The sequence below is a fragment of the Anolis carolinensis genome, unplaced genomic scaffold (assembly GCF_035594765.1).
Source record: "Anolis carolinensis isolate JA03-04 unplaced genomic scaffold, rAnoCar3.1.pri scaffold_12, whole genome shotgun sequence".
NCBI classification, from domain to species: Eukaryota; Metazoa; Chordata; class Lepidosauria; order Squamata; family Dactyloidae; genus Anolis; species Anolis carolinensis.
This window is the reverse complement of record NW_026943823.1, coordinates 1,395,278-1,409,151: the sequence shown is the minus strand read 5'-3', so window position 1 is coordinate 1,409,151 and position 13,874 is coordinate 1,395,278. Positions and strand designations below refer to the sequence as shown.

General features: G+C 43.2%; 1 protein-coding gene across 10 annotated transcripts; it reads left to right on the top strand.

Annotated features, from left to right (window-relative positions):
- The first annotated feature begins 83 nt into the window (after nucleotides 1-83).
- On the top strand, nucleotides 84-13,360 carry LOC100559170 (A-kinase anchor protein 17B). Of its 10 annotated transcripts, none has more exons than XM_062963849.1 (7): nucleotides 84-505; nucleotides 2,832-2,965; nucleotides 3,939-4,720; nucleotides 5,050-5,180; nucleotides 7,450-7,702; nucleotides 8,913-10,401; nucleotides 11,080-11,406. In XM_062963849.1, exons 3-7 carry the CDS (start codon nucleotides 3,953-3,955, stop codon nucleotides 11,196-11,198), a joined length of 2,760 nt encoding a protein of 919 aa, XP_062819919.1. In that variant the 5' UTR covers nucleotides 84-505; nucleotides 2,832-2,965; nucleotides 3,939-3,952; the 3' UTR covers nucleotides 11,199-11,406. The 10 variants fall into 10 exon arrangements, with proteins under 10 accessions (XP_062819919.1, XP_062819921.1, XP_062819920.1 ...); XM_062963851.1 differs by lacking the exon at nucleotides 11,080-11,406 and adding an exon at nucleotides 11,413-13,360 and having other exon boundaries at nucleotides 87-505; nucleotides 7,450-7,579; XM_062963850.1 differs by lacking the exon at nucleotides 11,080-11,406 and adding an exon at nucleotides 11,413-13,360 and having other exon boundaries at nucleotides 111-505; nucleotides 8,913-10,397.
- The last annotated feature ends 514 nt before the right edge of the window (nucleotides 13,361-13,874 follow it).

Here is a 13,874-nt window from a genome sequence, read left to right as displayed (position 1 = left end):
GGCGGGGCTACCCAGGAGAGGGGCGGGGCCTCCTGCATGTGGGAGTCAATTCCCTGCCAATAAAGCGGGCTGTCAAAGCGGTTTCGAACTGCGTCAATTCCCTCGTGTAGATGCACCCCGGACAAAATACCCCACACCCTTAATTAACCCTCAGTAACACGATTAGGCCAAAAAATGGCTTCCTAATATCACTTATATATATTTATAACGTATATTTCCAATATATTAATCTATTTCCGAATATAATTGGGAATGCCAGTCCCAATCGAGGCGCCTCATGGCCCCCGCGATGGCGAAGGGCGGCCTGCTCCCCTCAGGGCCCGCCTCGCCGCCCGCCCTCTTCCTTTTCCTGTCAGGTTCAGGAAGGAGGAGGAAGAGGCGGTTCTTCCCTGAAGCCTCCCTCTTTCCCTCCTTCCTTCTTGGGGTCCCTCGTGCTCCGCCCCGGGAAGGAGAAGCAGCCGGAGGAAGAGGAACCACAGAGGCAGCGGCGGAGGAGGCCTCAACGGTGAGCGCGGAGGAGTCAGGCTGCGCTAGGCCTCACTAGGCCGCGCCGAGCCTTTCCGTGGGTATCCTGTCAGTCAGAGAAAGGGGGAGGGTCCCGTTTATGTAGGGGGGCGGCGGCTATGGTTTTATTTATTTGGGAGATAGAGAGTGTGTGGGGTTTAAAGGTGTGAGGAGAAGGAGAAGGAGAAGAAGGGGGCCTGGCCTCAAGTGTGAGTTGGATATTTGAGGCCTAGGGTTGTGCTGGATTGGGGCCTGGGACTTTATTTTATTAGGGCCTATGGTTGTGTATCATTAGGGCCCGGGGTTGTATATTATTAAAGCCTGTGCTGGTGTATTATTAAGGCCTGGGATTTTGCTGTATTGGGGCCTGGGACTTTATTTATTAGGGCCTAGGGTTGTGCTGTATTAAGGCCTGGGACTTTTATATTATTATGGCCTGGGACTTTATTTTATTAGGGCCTGGGGTTGTATATTATTAAAGCCTGGACTGGTATATTATTAGGGCCTGGGGTTTTGCTGTATCAGGGCCCAGGGTTGTATTTTATTAGGGCCTAGGGTTTTGCTGTATTAGGACATGGGACTTTATTTATTAGAGCCTGGAGTTGTATATTATTAAGGCCTGGGGTTGTGCTATATTAGGGCCTGGGACCTTATTTTATTATGGCCTGGGACTTTATTTTATTAGGGCCCGGGGTTGTATATTATTAAAGCCTGGGCTGGTATATTATTAGGGCCTGGGGTTTTGCTATATTAGGGCCTGGGGTTGTATTTTATTAGTGCCTAGGGTTGTGCTGTATTAGGGTCTGGGATTTTTCTGTATCAGGGCCTGGGACTTTATTTATTAGGGCCTGGAGTTGTATATTATTAAGGCCTGGGGTTGTGCTAATAATATTTTATTATGACCTGGGACTTTATTTTATTAGGGCCTGGGGTTTCGTTTTATTCGGGATTATGGGTTCTGTAGGGGCTCAGGGAGCCTTATTGGGGAGAGAGGAGATGAAAGCCAGTTGTGGATATAGGTTTAGGAAGGAGGGAAGAGTAAGGAAGAGGTTGAACTCCACTTAGGTTTCTGGGGGAGTTACCTTTTGCACAGCTTCCTTTCAAGGCTGGGGAAGGGTCTGTGAGGGTCCAAGGTAGGTTGGTTTGGAGGACTGGGGTTTTATTTATTTGGGAGTGGGATAGTAGGGCTTGTGGAGAGATGTATAGAGTGTATAGGGTTTAAGGGGAGCCTAGGTTGGAAGGTGGAGGGGGGTGTGAGTTGGATATTTGAGGGCTGTCCAGGGTTTGGGGCTGTACAGAAAGGGAAGGAGCAGGGTTTTGCTTTATTAGGGCCTGGGACTTTCTTTTATCAGGACCTAGGTTTTGCTTCATTTGGGACTGTGGGTTCTGTAAGGGTTCCGGGAGTCCCATTGGGGGAAAGAAGGAGGGGAGATGAAAGCCAGTTGTGGATATAGGGTTGGGAAGGGAAAGAAATAAGGAAGGAAGGAAGGAAGTGGGGGGGGGGGGGCTGGCATCAATAAGGAAGAATCCTGACTGCAGTGGGATTTGTTTTTGATGGTCTGTGTGGGTCCTCCTTTTGCGGGGAAAGACGCATGTTGTTGTTGTTGTTGTTGTTGTTATCATTATCATTATTATGTTTGTTTAAACCCTGCTTGTATTCTCGACAAGGAGAGGTTTGAGGAGAGGGAAGAAAAGGGTGCTGACATTTTGGGGCTTGCAACATAGATTGTTTGGGGGTCCAAACCATGGGGAGGGGCTTCTTCTTTTAGGGAGAAAGAAAGGTGGCCATAGGTACCCTGTATTGCTGTTGTGGCTGAGTTTTCTGAATCTGGAGCACTTCCCTGCCCCACTATGGTGTTTTTGTGCGTTTCTTTGTAGATCTGGTGCATTTTCCCTGCCATTTGTTTAAATAACCTGTACATCATTTATTTTAGGGTGATGTTAAACTTCCATGAGTACATTTCTTTCATTGGAATGCTTCTTAGGAAAGAAAAGGAATACTGTGTCACCTGATGTACATCAGATGTGGATGTACCTTTGTGACTGAGGTGTTTTTTTCCAAGATGGGAGCAGGTGATGCTTTGTCTGCAGCTGCATTTTACATATTTTTCAGTTTGTTCTCCCTTGTGGTCTTTAATTTGGTCCTTAGGTCTCAGAAGGAGGCTTTTTGCAATTTGCCAAGAACCTTTCCCAATACACCTGTACAGGAAAATAACTAGATAGAGTGTATTGTTGAACTTAGACTGGAGTACAAAAATATGTAGGAATAGGGCATTTTAGGGAGGAGTGCTGAATATACAATGAGCATATCATAATTTCCAGTACAGAGCGTGAAGACAAAGTTGGAAGACTGAGGGAGGAAGGAAACACCTATTCAAGAGAGCCAAAATATACGGAGATGGAAAAAAGCAATTATTTCTGTCAACTTTAAATTACCTTTCAAAGCGTACTGCGTTTCAAGGTGTGTAAGTGTATAGTGATTGCATAGCCTTTGAGAAAAAATATATTGCTGAGCTCTGTTAAGCTTGAGATAAAAATATGATAAGGATGCAATAAATACAAAAAATGTCTTGAGTGAATGGAAGCGTTTTTGTTCCATTTTAATAAAGAGTGAAATAGAAAATACATTGTTTCATTCATGGGAATTACAATTACAGAATGGATTTTTGCTTGTAATGCTTAATGTTTTTTAGCCAATGGTACACATGCTTTTGCAAATTTCAGAAAGTTTAGTCTATGCAACTTGCATGTTTTCTTGCTTCAGATAAATTCAGTTATACGTAGGCCTTTCTTTTTTTAATACTCGGTATTTATTAGAATGATTAGAGATGCCACAGTGCCTTAATACCCTAAGGGCACTAGATCCTATCTTATCATGAAAGCTAAGCAGGGCCATCTCTTGCTAGTGCTTGGCTGGGAGACCACCATTGAATCCCAGGATGCTGCAGGCTATATTTCAGCAGAAGAAACATGCAAAACCACTTCTGAGTATTCCTTGCCTGAGAAAACCCTATAAAATTCATGGGGTCACCATATATCAACTGGAGACTGGAAGACACAGCCACACAGATGTCAGAATTATTTATTTTTGTTAGTGTTCAGGTGTCAGATAACTGTCTTTATATATGCTAAAGTGTGAAGGAGTTGCCTGACTGCTAGAGTAAAGGTAATCTTTCACATGCGAGCAATAACAAATAATGTTATTTGCACACTTGGGCAAGAGTTTTCGTTGTTAATCAGTTTAATTCACAAAAGTGAGTTTGGTTGATCAAAAATGATTCATTTAAACAGCATCTGTCTTTCATTTGCTGTCTTTCAAGACTGAGTGCTTATATATCTGTATGGTGCAAGAAGCTGTTCCTGATAACCGTGTAGGATATAAGGAGCGTGCTTTACCTGCAGCGTAACCCATCCTTTTAATTGTTTTTCTAAAGGACAATTGGATGCCATGACAGTCGCCCTAGTGTGCGATCCCTCGGAAGCTATGGAGCTCTGTGCTTCTCAGCGACTCTATCTTAAGCCAGTCGCGAAACTGACAATCAGTGTGGTGCTTCCAGAACACACCGGCTCACCCCGAGCCTTCTCTAAGTGGGAAGTGATGGACAAGCTGAAGAACATGATTTGTCCAGACCAGTTCACCAGCGTAAAGGTCTCAAAGAGCACTAAGGGACTCCTTCGGCTCGAGGGAGAGGCCGAAACCAAGCGCTTGGTCTGTAGCCTCAAGGAAAAGCTCCATGGCAAGATGATAAAACTCAATGGTTTTAAAGATGACTTGCAAGTGGTTGCTACGGAGGCACCTCTGGATTTCCCAACTCCACAGGAGTTGGAAACCAATGCGAACGATAGAGAAATGCCGGAAGGAAACTGTGCGGAGCAAAGCAAGGATGTTGCGGATTGCCTCCATTTGGAAGGACTGCCGTGCAAATGGTTTGCTCCGAGAGGTTCAGATAGCGAAGTGCCAAGCGAAGATGTCTTGAGAGCAGTGTTTGAACGTTTTGGAAAGATCAAGAACATAGATATCCCCATGCTTGATCCTTATAGGGAAGAAGTGGTGGGAGGAAGCACACATAATTTCACTTTCCGTGGCCTGAGGACATTTGAGGCTTTTGTCCAGTACCAAGCGTCCACGTCACTCTCAAAAGCTATGGAAACACTTAAGGGAATGAAGCTGATGTTTAAAGGGGATGATGGAAAAGCTCTTGCGTGTAACATCAAGGTAAGAGGTATCTCAGCAGCCGCCTTAGTTTAGTTTAGATGGGATTTATGATGAAGCATAAGAACCCTTATTTCATAAGGAGCTTGATTTGAGTGCCTTTCAGTGGAACCGTGTAGTAGAAGAATATGGATCTCTGCCATCAGCTGTTCAGGTTGGGTGGCATAGCAAGGGCCTTCCTTACTGTTGTAGTGGAGGCAGTGAGGCCAAAGGGACTTGGGGAAACTTTCTGCATTGAATTCACGGCCCGAAGGACACTGCTGGAGGCTCTTGTGTATTTGGCCAGCGCAAGAGAGCAATGCCACCTTTTTGTTCTCTTTATTTTGCAACAGGTGACGTCTGATACCACCAGTCATTTCAGTGAGGCTGCTATAAACCAGAGAAACCTGGAAAGATTAACACTGCAAGGGCTAGAGCAAGAAAGGCGGCGGGAGGAAAACAGAGGGAAAAGGGGGACGGAAAGGTGAGGAGTTTTGTTTTTTTAAAAGTAATCCTGTTTGGCCTTTATGGATGCCTGGGAAGGGAAATGGCAGCAACTGGGTTTGGTTAGCCCCTCGAGAAGGTGCCATTGGCGCTTTCCCCTCTCCAGGGAATGAAAATTCATAATCCAAAACCTGCCCTCGACTTACACATGTTTCTATATACCATAGTACAGGTAGTCCCCAAGAAATGCACAATATTGGTTCTGTAGGTTTGTTCTTAAGTTAAATGTTTGTATAAGTTGAAACAGGTACGTTTTTAATGTGTAACTAGAGTCAAAAATATATTATTCTTTAGCTTTGGATCATATAGGGAAGGACGAACACCCCTGTAGTTTCCTTTGCTGTCTGTGCCCTTGTTCAGGAGATTTCCTCTCACTTTTTGCCCCTTTGATTTAGGAAAATTTGGCTTGTTGTGGAAACAAGAACTGGGTAAAACTTCAGTGGAGACCCCTTTTCCCCCATGATAATAACTCTTCCAGGAATTGAGATCTTAGAGTTAAAATCCAAGCCTAAACGTGTACCACTGCTTGTTTTCTCAATGTCCCTTATCTCCCCAGAGGACTTCTTTGTTGCTAAATTACACCTGAGCAGCAATAACACCTGAGGCTATATGTCTTTGTTCTGCCTCTATCCAGTCTATTGGAAGACAAGTTGTTATGTTAAAGGCAGAAGCAGTAACATTAGATTTGGGGACCTCTCAACAGTTCAGCATGGACTGTTTCACTTCTCATCATTCTCAAACTATTTAGCCCTTTGCTCTGGGATTTTCTACTTGTTACTTGAGTCGATTTGACACCACAATGACAAAATATGACAAACTTGTGATGTTTCCAAATAGCTTCACCAGGGAAGCTGACAGTGCTGAAGTCTGCATGGTTTTATATTTTAAAAATGGGAAATCAGAATTTGTGAGGTGTTCAATAAAACCTGCAGAGATCCGGCAAGCTCTTAAGTCTCCACATCCTCTTCTGCAACCTGCAGTCCTTTCAGATTTCTTGGCTTCAACATGAAGGCAGTTCTCCTTCCCTTTTGTAGTGTCTTGCACAGAGCTGAGCATATTCTTCTGTAGTTTTGATTGACCCTAATAAAAGCCTAAGTCTGGATTTTTGGAGCTTTTGACGTGTGAGGGTTTAGATTAACTCCTTTCAGTGCTAGGAGTCAGTGTTTACTCTGTATTTCTTCATAAACCTCTACTTCTATAACTCAATAATTATACGTCAGGAATGACAGGATCATCATGTTATGCCCGGTGTATAGATATGGTAGCATTACCATAGAGAAAGTAAATCAAGACATGTGATTTGTACATGGATGCTGTAGTCAACATCCTCTGTCTGTAGGTACTACTCTGTACATCTTTAAACTTACTTGGGCATCTAAGCAATACTAGTGCATCAAACAGTTTGGCAATTACTGATCTGTAAAATGGGAAAACACCATTTATTTCCCTTTACTATACTCTTTACTCTCAGCAAGACTGAGAAAGAGCCTAGTTTCCGATCAGGGTATTACCTGACACTGTGTAGTATGTGTCTGTATTATTTATTTCCCCGGTTACGAGGGAATTGTAAATTTCTGTACGATACTTATTCAACAGCTGTGGGTCTTTGGACCATAATAAAGTTTGTGTTGTGTATTTCCCTGAAAGCCTTAGCTATTTACAAAGGAGGACTATTTAGACCTGCATTGTTTTTTCTAAAGTGAAGAATGACATGAGACATGCAGTGCAGTGGCTGCATTTTAGGGCCAAAGATTTTGATTCAAAGTAGATTGAGGCAATTGGGTCTCAAACTATGATGGGCAGAAGAAGATCCGAGTTATGTTATATTACTAAGGAAGAATGTAGGCCACAATCTAATCTGCAGGCATGTGTTCAAGTCGCATTGAAACTAATGAGTTTTAACATGTATGGGATTGTTTTCAGATAATGTCTGTGGCTCTAGATATAATCCCAGGATATCTTGAGATTGTAAGATAGTCTAAGAGAAAGTTTCAGAGTGTCATGAAATATTTTTCATCTTGGAGATATATATATATATATATATATATATATATATATAGGAGGTGTTATATTCAAAATACCCATTTCTAGGTGGCGTTACTACTTGTGTGTAACAGCTACTAGATTCCAAGCATGAATAATCCTTCCCTTCAGCATCAGTAAAACTTTTCCTACCCTCCAAAAGTTAGAAATGTAATATAGGCTGTTTTAAAACAAATCTAAATTGTCCCATATTAACAATTGCCTAGAAAAAGACGTGATGGTGGTGATGATGATGATGAAAAAAAAGTTGGAGAAGGAAAGAGGAAGTCTAAGATCAAGAGACGGGAAAAAAGACAGATAGATCGCGATGACAAACGCCCAAGAAAGCAGCAGAAGGTAACAGCGGGAGAAGAGTTGTGGCCAGAAAATATGCCTGAATGGGAAGAGAGGAAATACCTCCTAGCTCAGAGAAGAGTGGAATCTATCAGGCTGCTTACAGTGCTGTTAAACCAAATAAAAGTAAGAATACATGTCTTTTTTCAAAAGTATTCCAAAAGATTTCCACAAGTCTGTATAATAGAACATGTAGATACCAAAAAAAGAGGTCCCATCCTCCCTACTCCAGGTGCACTTTATTTTGGTGCATTAGACTTATTGTGAGATGGAAGGAAGAGTTACCTATGCGAGGGGTAGCACCATGTTATCATTAGCTGTGAGAGTCAGCAATCTCTTGACTATCTTTTTTGGTTCTTTTTTCTTTTGGAAATCCTCATTTCAACTGTCAAAAACACAGGTGTGGATTGAGTTTGTTTCTTTAGTGCAGTGAAATCCATGTACCTGTGAAGAAATGAAGCAGCATGTAGCACTTGAGGACATTCTTATAACAATACCCAATGATTAAAGACAAAATCCTTAACTCCTAATCCATGGCCATGAAAATGTCTTGCTTATTGTCTTTTTCACATAGGATGTTAATTTTTAATTATTACATTCATTGCAAGAGGGGAAAAAATCAGCCTTTAATAAGTCACCATCTTTGGATGATTTCAGTTTTTAAGAACAGCTTATTTAAAGCTTATCTGATTGTGAGAATATATACATATACATACATACATATATATACATATACATATACATACACACACACACACACACACACACACACACACAGCTCCTACAGTGAGGGAAACTTCTGTTTGCTTTTTGTCAACAGTATAATTTGACCTTATGGGTGTTCTATAGAAATGGTTGAGTGGCAGGTATGATCCAAATGGCACAACCCATATGTACGTTTTGTACAACTCCTTTTGCAAGCGGATAGTTGAAAGAGCAGGGTGGTATGAAAGCATGCTCATGTTTTTGATGTCGCTTCTGTTCATTTTCAGTCAGTTTGATTTCATTTATTTTTATACTACAGCAAACAATTATAATAAGGCTTGAAGTTAGGCATGACTTGGACCCATTGCTGTCAATTGATTTAACTCTTATATTTGACCAAGTCTGCATCTGACTCTGATTCTTGGTCAGGAGAATCTCTAGTTGACTCTACTCTGTGTCTGTCGGAAAACCACGTGCCATGTAGCTTTCCTGCTTCAGGCACCAAAAGGCACCATTCACATCCCACAATTTCTAATTAGACAGTGTCAATTTTATTTTTTTGTTCTGCAGATGTCATTCATTGAGTTTTGCTGTAATTCTGTCTTTCCATTTTTTAATTATTATTTTGAAGAATGTTGTGCTGTCATCGAGGCCGGCACGGGATTTTGAAAACGAAAGGGAGGATTTGTTTCCCGCACCCCAGAAAAAGAATTCACTGAAGGAGAAGGAGGATTCTCATTCTCTCCAGCACCCAGAACTTATAGATGAGAAAAACCTCAAGTATCCTTTGGCACAATTGGATAATGGGGATATTTCAGAAAGAGAGAAAGAACAGCCCGTCGGGGACGATTCGCTGACATCGCCTTGTCCTTTGGTGAGGACAATTTTGAACAAGCCGGGCTCGAGGACAATAATCAGCTGCGTAACAGAGAAGGCCGCCGACAGATGTCATGCCTCTGGCTTGTTACGGGTCACAGTCACTCAGGACTGTCAAGCCGTAAAGCCACCTCACGCAGCGGATTACCCACAACAAAACTTGGGTGCCGGAAAACGCACACAGCAAAAAGTTTACGAAACGGAGGAATTCATCCATTATTTACTAAACTACTACCAAACTCCACGATACGCACGGATTTGTGCAGCGTTGCCCAACCCGGCAGAGAAACCTTGGCGGGAGAGGAGCGTGTGTCAAAATGGGAACAGCATTCGCATCAGCCTCAAGAGCAAAGAGAGGCAGCATTTGAAAGAAATGGGTCCAGCACCAGACTGTCGTGAGAGAGATTTCAGATGGAACAAAGTAATAGAGAAAGAACCCGCATTCAAGAGCCAGGCAGATTCGAGCAAGTTTACCAAAAGCTTCCAAGTACGGAGCAGTGGCTCTTTGGATGAACTACATGCTCCTATTCTAGTCAGCACCAGTGCTTATAATACGAAATGCCAAGGAAAAGATACTGGAACGGCAGTTATGTCATCACACAAGCCATTCGGCTGCATGTATAAACTCAAGGATTTATTAGAAGAGATAAGCAGTGACTCTGAATATTTCAGCGAGGCTCTTAATGACTCATGGAACAGAACGGAGAGAAGGAATGGTAGTTGCCGAACTAGCTGTGACCCGTGGCCTTTGAGCAAGTCGGGAGCCAGAGAATTGCTGATTTGTGTCCAAAACGTCGCCTGTACCGATCCCAGCACGCAAGGCACCACACGCAGGTTCTGCTCCAACCCTGAGCGTTGCGGCTCCATAAAGCGGTCGAGGCAAAGGCTCAAAGCGGGATTGAAGAGACCCGGCGGCAAAGTCCAGCACGACGGGCCAAACACCAAATGGGCGTCTAGCGAAGAGGAGAGGGAGTCTAGCAGGAGGAAGAAGAAGAAGAAGAAGAAGAGAAAGAAAAGGACTTCGAGTAGCTCTCTGCCCGAGGATGATGATGAACCAAACGTCTTTAGAACAAACCATCGCGAGGAGGTGGAGAGCCTGGACAAGATGCAGAGGAGATGCAGCAAGATGCTCCACCACAAAATGCAATGCAAGACGCTCCAGGCCATCGGAGGAGGAGCGGTCAAAGCAAAGGACGTCATCCGCCTGAGTGCCTCTCAGCTCCAAGAAGCCCACCAAGAGGCAGGTAAGGGGATTGTGGGCGTAACGGGACTGGTGAGAGAGGGCATGCTGCGAGGGATGGAGCGCAGGGAGCTTTCAAGAGTCCGGCAGAAAGGGGGCTGGGGTGTTGTGTAGTTTCCGGGATGTATGGCCATGTTCTGGCAGCATTTTCTCCTGACATTTCGCCTGCATCTGTGGCTGGCATCTTCAGAGGATCTGATGGTAGTTAAATAAATGGAGTATACAACATAGATGTGGATTAATGTCCAGAGCGGGAGGAAAGAAGCATTGTCAGTTCAAAAAGAATAAAGGGTGCAATTTGCAAGCTAGATTTCTGTGTGTTGAGTAGAATGTGAGTAACGACGATGATAACATAGTCAATGAGTGAGGGCATCTGCATAGAAGTAGCCTGGCCTTGGTTCCCTTTGCATTGTTTTCTGCCTGGAGAAAACTGGGTGGTGTTTACTGGCCCTTGATTGCTTACTGCTTGGAGACCTCCTTCGCCTGGGTGATGTTCCTTAATCACTGTCTTGATTCTAGTGTTTTTTGATGGAAGCCAACTTTTATTCATTTTCATGGTTCCTTCTTCCTTTCTGTTGAAATTGTCCATGTGCTTGTGGTGTGGAAAATTTCAACAGGGAGGAAGAAACCATGAAAATCCCACAGGAATATATATATACTCCACTTGCTTGACTACCATCAGATCCTCTGGAGATGCCATCCACAGGTGCAGGCGAATGTCAGGAGGAGAAAATGCTGCTAGAAGACGGCCATACAACCCGGAAACCACACAACACCCCAGTGATTCTGTCCATACATTGAACATCTCTACAGAAAGGTAACTGTTAGGGCAGCCCAAAGCTGAGTTAGAAATGGTGGGTGTCTTTGGCGGAGGGTGGTGACTGAAAGAACTAGGTAGACAAGTATGGGGCAGATGTCGGTTTTGCAACACCATATTTTGAGGTCTTTAGCAGCTTCTGCAACATGACCCTTCTTAAGTCTTGAGGCTGTGCTGCCACTCTCTCCCGGTTTGCAGGGGACTTGCTCTTGAGGCGCGAGGTTGAAGCCTGCTCCGAAGGATGGCCTTTGCCTCCCATGGAAATCATGCAGACGAGTCCATATCCAGAGGCAGTCTGCGGAGCGGAGTTTGGAAGAGGATGCTAGTTTCCTTTGGTCCTGATGGAGATCCTGAGACTTTTATAGGACTCTTTGAGGAATGTAACTGTACAGTAGACCTTTGGTGACACAGACACTTGGCTTAGGCTCCACTGCTTGCCGGTGGCGGGAGAGCAGTGCTTGCAACAGGTGAAGCAGAAAGGGCAGAAATCCGTCAGCGGATTTGGCATCTACCAAAGAAGGACCAAAACAACAGAAAAGAGTGAGGCCTTATTGAATCATGGACTGCTCAAGGGTCTGGGCTGAGCTGAACGGTCCCTGCTGCTGTCTTTTTGGGATAGAGCTACAGAATGCAAGTCCTGCCGGTGAGAGGAGTTACGCCTAAGCCACTTATATACCAATCGAATAAATATTTTTTAATTTATAAGACTTAAAAAGAAAGTGCCTCCTCAAGTCGTGTCAGAAAGGGGATGGTGTGAGAGACAAAATGTGACAAGGAACATGTTTAGAATCTGTTGCACACTTATAAACATGATGTAAATTCAAAGTCAGTAAGCTTCGATGACCGTCGTTTCATCTAGGAAGTTGGTTGTTGGTTCAGATCCTCCTTTGGCCCCGTTTGAATTTATGGAAAAGGATACAGATTGACATGACAGGCTTTCCTGCATTGATCCCCAAGTGGCTGCCTTCTGTTAGTGGGAGAGGTCAGATTTCAGGGGTGGGGAAACTTGGGCCCTCCAGATGTTTTCACTTACAGATTCCATAGTCCTTTCACGTTTGTTATCCAAGATAGAAGCTGCTGGCCAAAACCTCTGGAGAGTACGAGGTTGCCCATTCTTGCCTTAAATATGGGGCTCAGATTGGCATGAAAGCAGCAGTGTTGGGGTGTGGAGAGACTCCATGATACTTCCTTTAAATCTTGGCTCCAAGTTGCCTTTTTAAAAAGCCAAGCGTTGCAGAAACGTTCCGCCTTGAAGCAGGTAACTGGGCAAGTCTTTCTCTTCTTGTTGTGGAAATAGCGGCCTTTCCAGAGGAAAAGAATGAGGTGCAGGGCACAAAAGAGATGAGCATCCCAGTAATACATCACTGCTTCAATCAAACCCCATCTGTCTTGTCTTTTTTTCCAAAATAGATTTTAAAGAAAAGCACGTCTTGAGAGGCAGTCTCCCAACTTCCCAATTAATGCAACATGCAGAGTAGTTGGGATGTGCTTCTGAAACTGGGAATAGCTTAAACTATTGTCACCCCTGAGAAACTAGCAAAAGTAATACAGTCCTTCCAAAAATTCGTTTCTTTTGCTCATTAAATTTTCAGGTGTTATAAAATTATTGTTTCCTTTTCAAAGGAAAAGAAGGATAGCCAAGAACGCCAACTTTCACAAGTTCTTCCCAGACCAATGTTCCTTTGCTCCAATCCAATAATAATAATTATTATTATCCAATGGATCTGCCAAAACACAGCAGCCAAAAGGGGATTGAAGTCTTTCTTCCATGTTTGTTGGTGTTTTCTTTCTTTGAATAAGTGACCTTCCGAAGTATATTGTCTGAGCCAAAAAAAACCCAGTGACCTGACTCAGTTGTTGCTTAAAATTGTATGGAACCCAATCTTACAGTTTGAAACATTCAGCCATTTGCAGTGGAGACTATATCATAGGAAACAGGCAAAGTTGGCCACAGCTATGACGGGACCCATGTTCCAAATGGAGAGGGAACAGTAGCAATTTCCTTTAGTTTTGGTTTCTGCTTTGATATCCTTTATTTATTATTACAGGTCATGGTACTTTTCATGTGTTACGCATTTCCTCGCAAACTCGTTTGTTTGTTGACTTTTTCTCCAATAAAGTGGTAACGAACCAACGTATGCAGGCATTGAATGGCTTCACGGAGTGTGTTTTGCGTCAAACCAGTCTCCAAAGACCGCTTCTGTTTTGAAACTAACCTTTTGCTTGTGCTGCTGGGGCATCAAATGCATTTCCTGGTGTGATACACAAATAAATATATGCAATAGAGTCTCAGTTATCCAAGCTAAACGGGCCGGCAGAACCTTGGATAAGCGAATATCTTGGATAATAAGGAGGGATTAAGGAAAAGCCTATTAAACATCAAATTAGGTTATGATTTTACAAATTAAGCACCAAAACATCATGTTCTACAACAAATTTGACAGAAAAAGTAGTTCAATACGCAGTAATGTTATGTTGTAATTACTGTATTTATGAATTTAGCACCAAAATATCATTGGTGCTAAACATTGACTGCAAAAATGCATTGGATAATCTAGAACCTTGGATAAGCGAGTCTTGAATAAGTGAGACTCTACTGTATATATAAAATAACTGGGTTGCTGTGAGTTTTCGGGGCTGTCTGGGCATGTTCCAGAAGC

Excerpts from the sequence above, each read along its gene's own strand:
- LOC100559170 (XM_062963848.1), top strand. The coding sequence starts at position 3,953 with ATGACAGTCGCCCTAGTGTGCGATCCCTCGGAAGCTATGGAGCTCTGT. Across the intron at positions 5,181-7,449 it reads GGGAAAAGGGGGACGGAAAG|AAAAAGACGTGATGGTGGTG; the intron begins GTGAGGAGTTTT and ends ACAATTGCCTAG. Across the intron at positions 10,402-11,412 it reads AGAAGCCCACCAAGAGGCAG|GGGACTTGCTCTTGAGGCGC; the intron begins GTAAGGGGATTG and ends CCCGGTTTGCAG.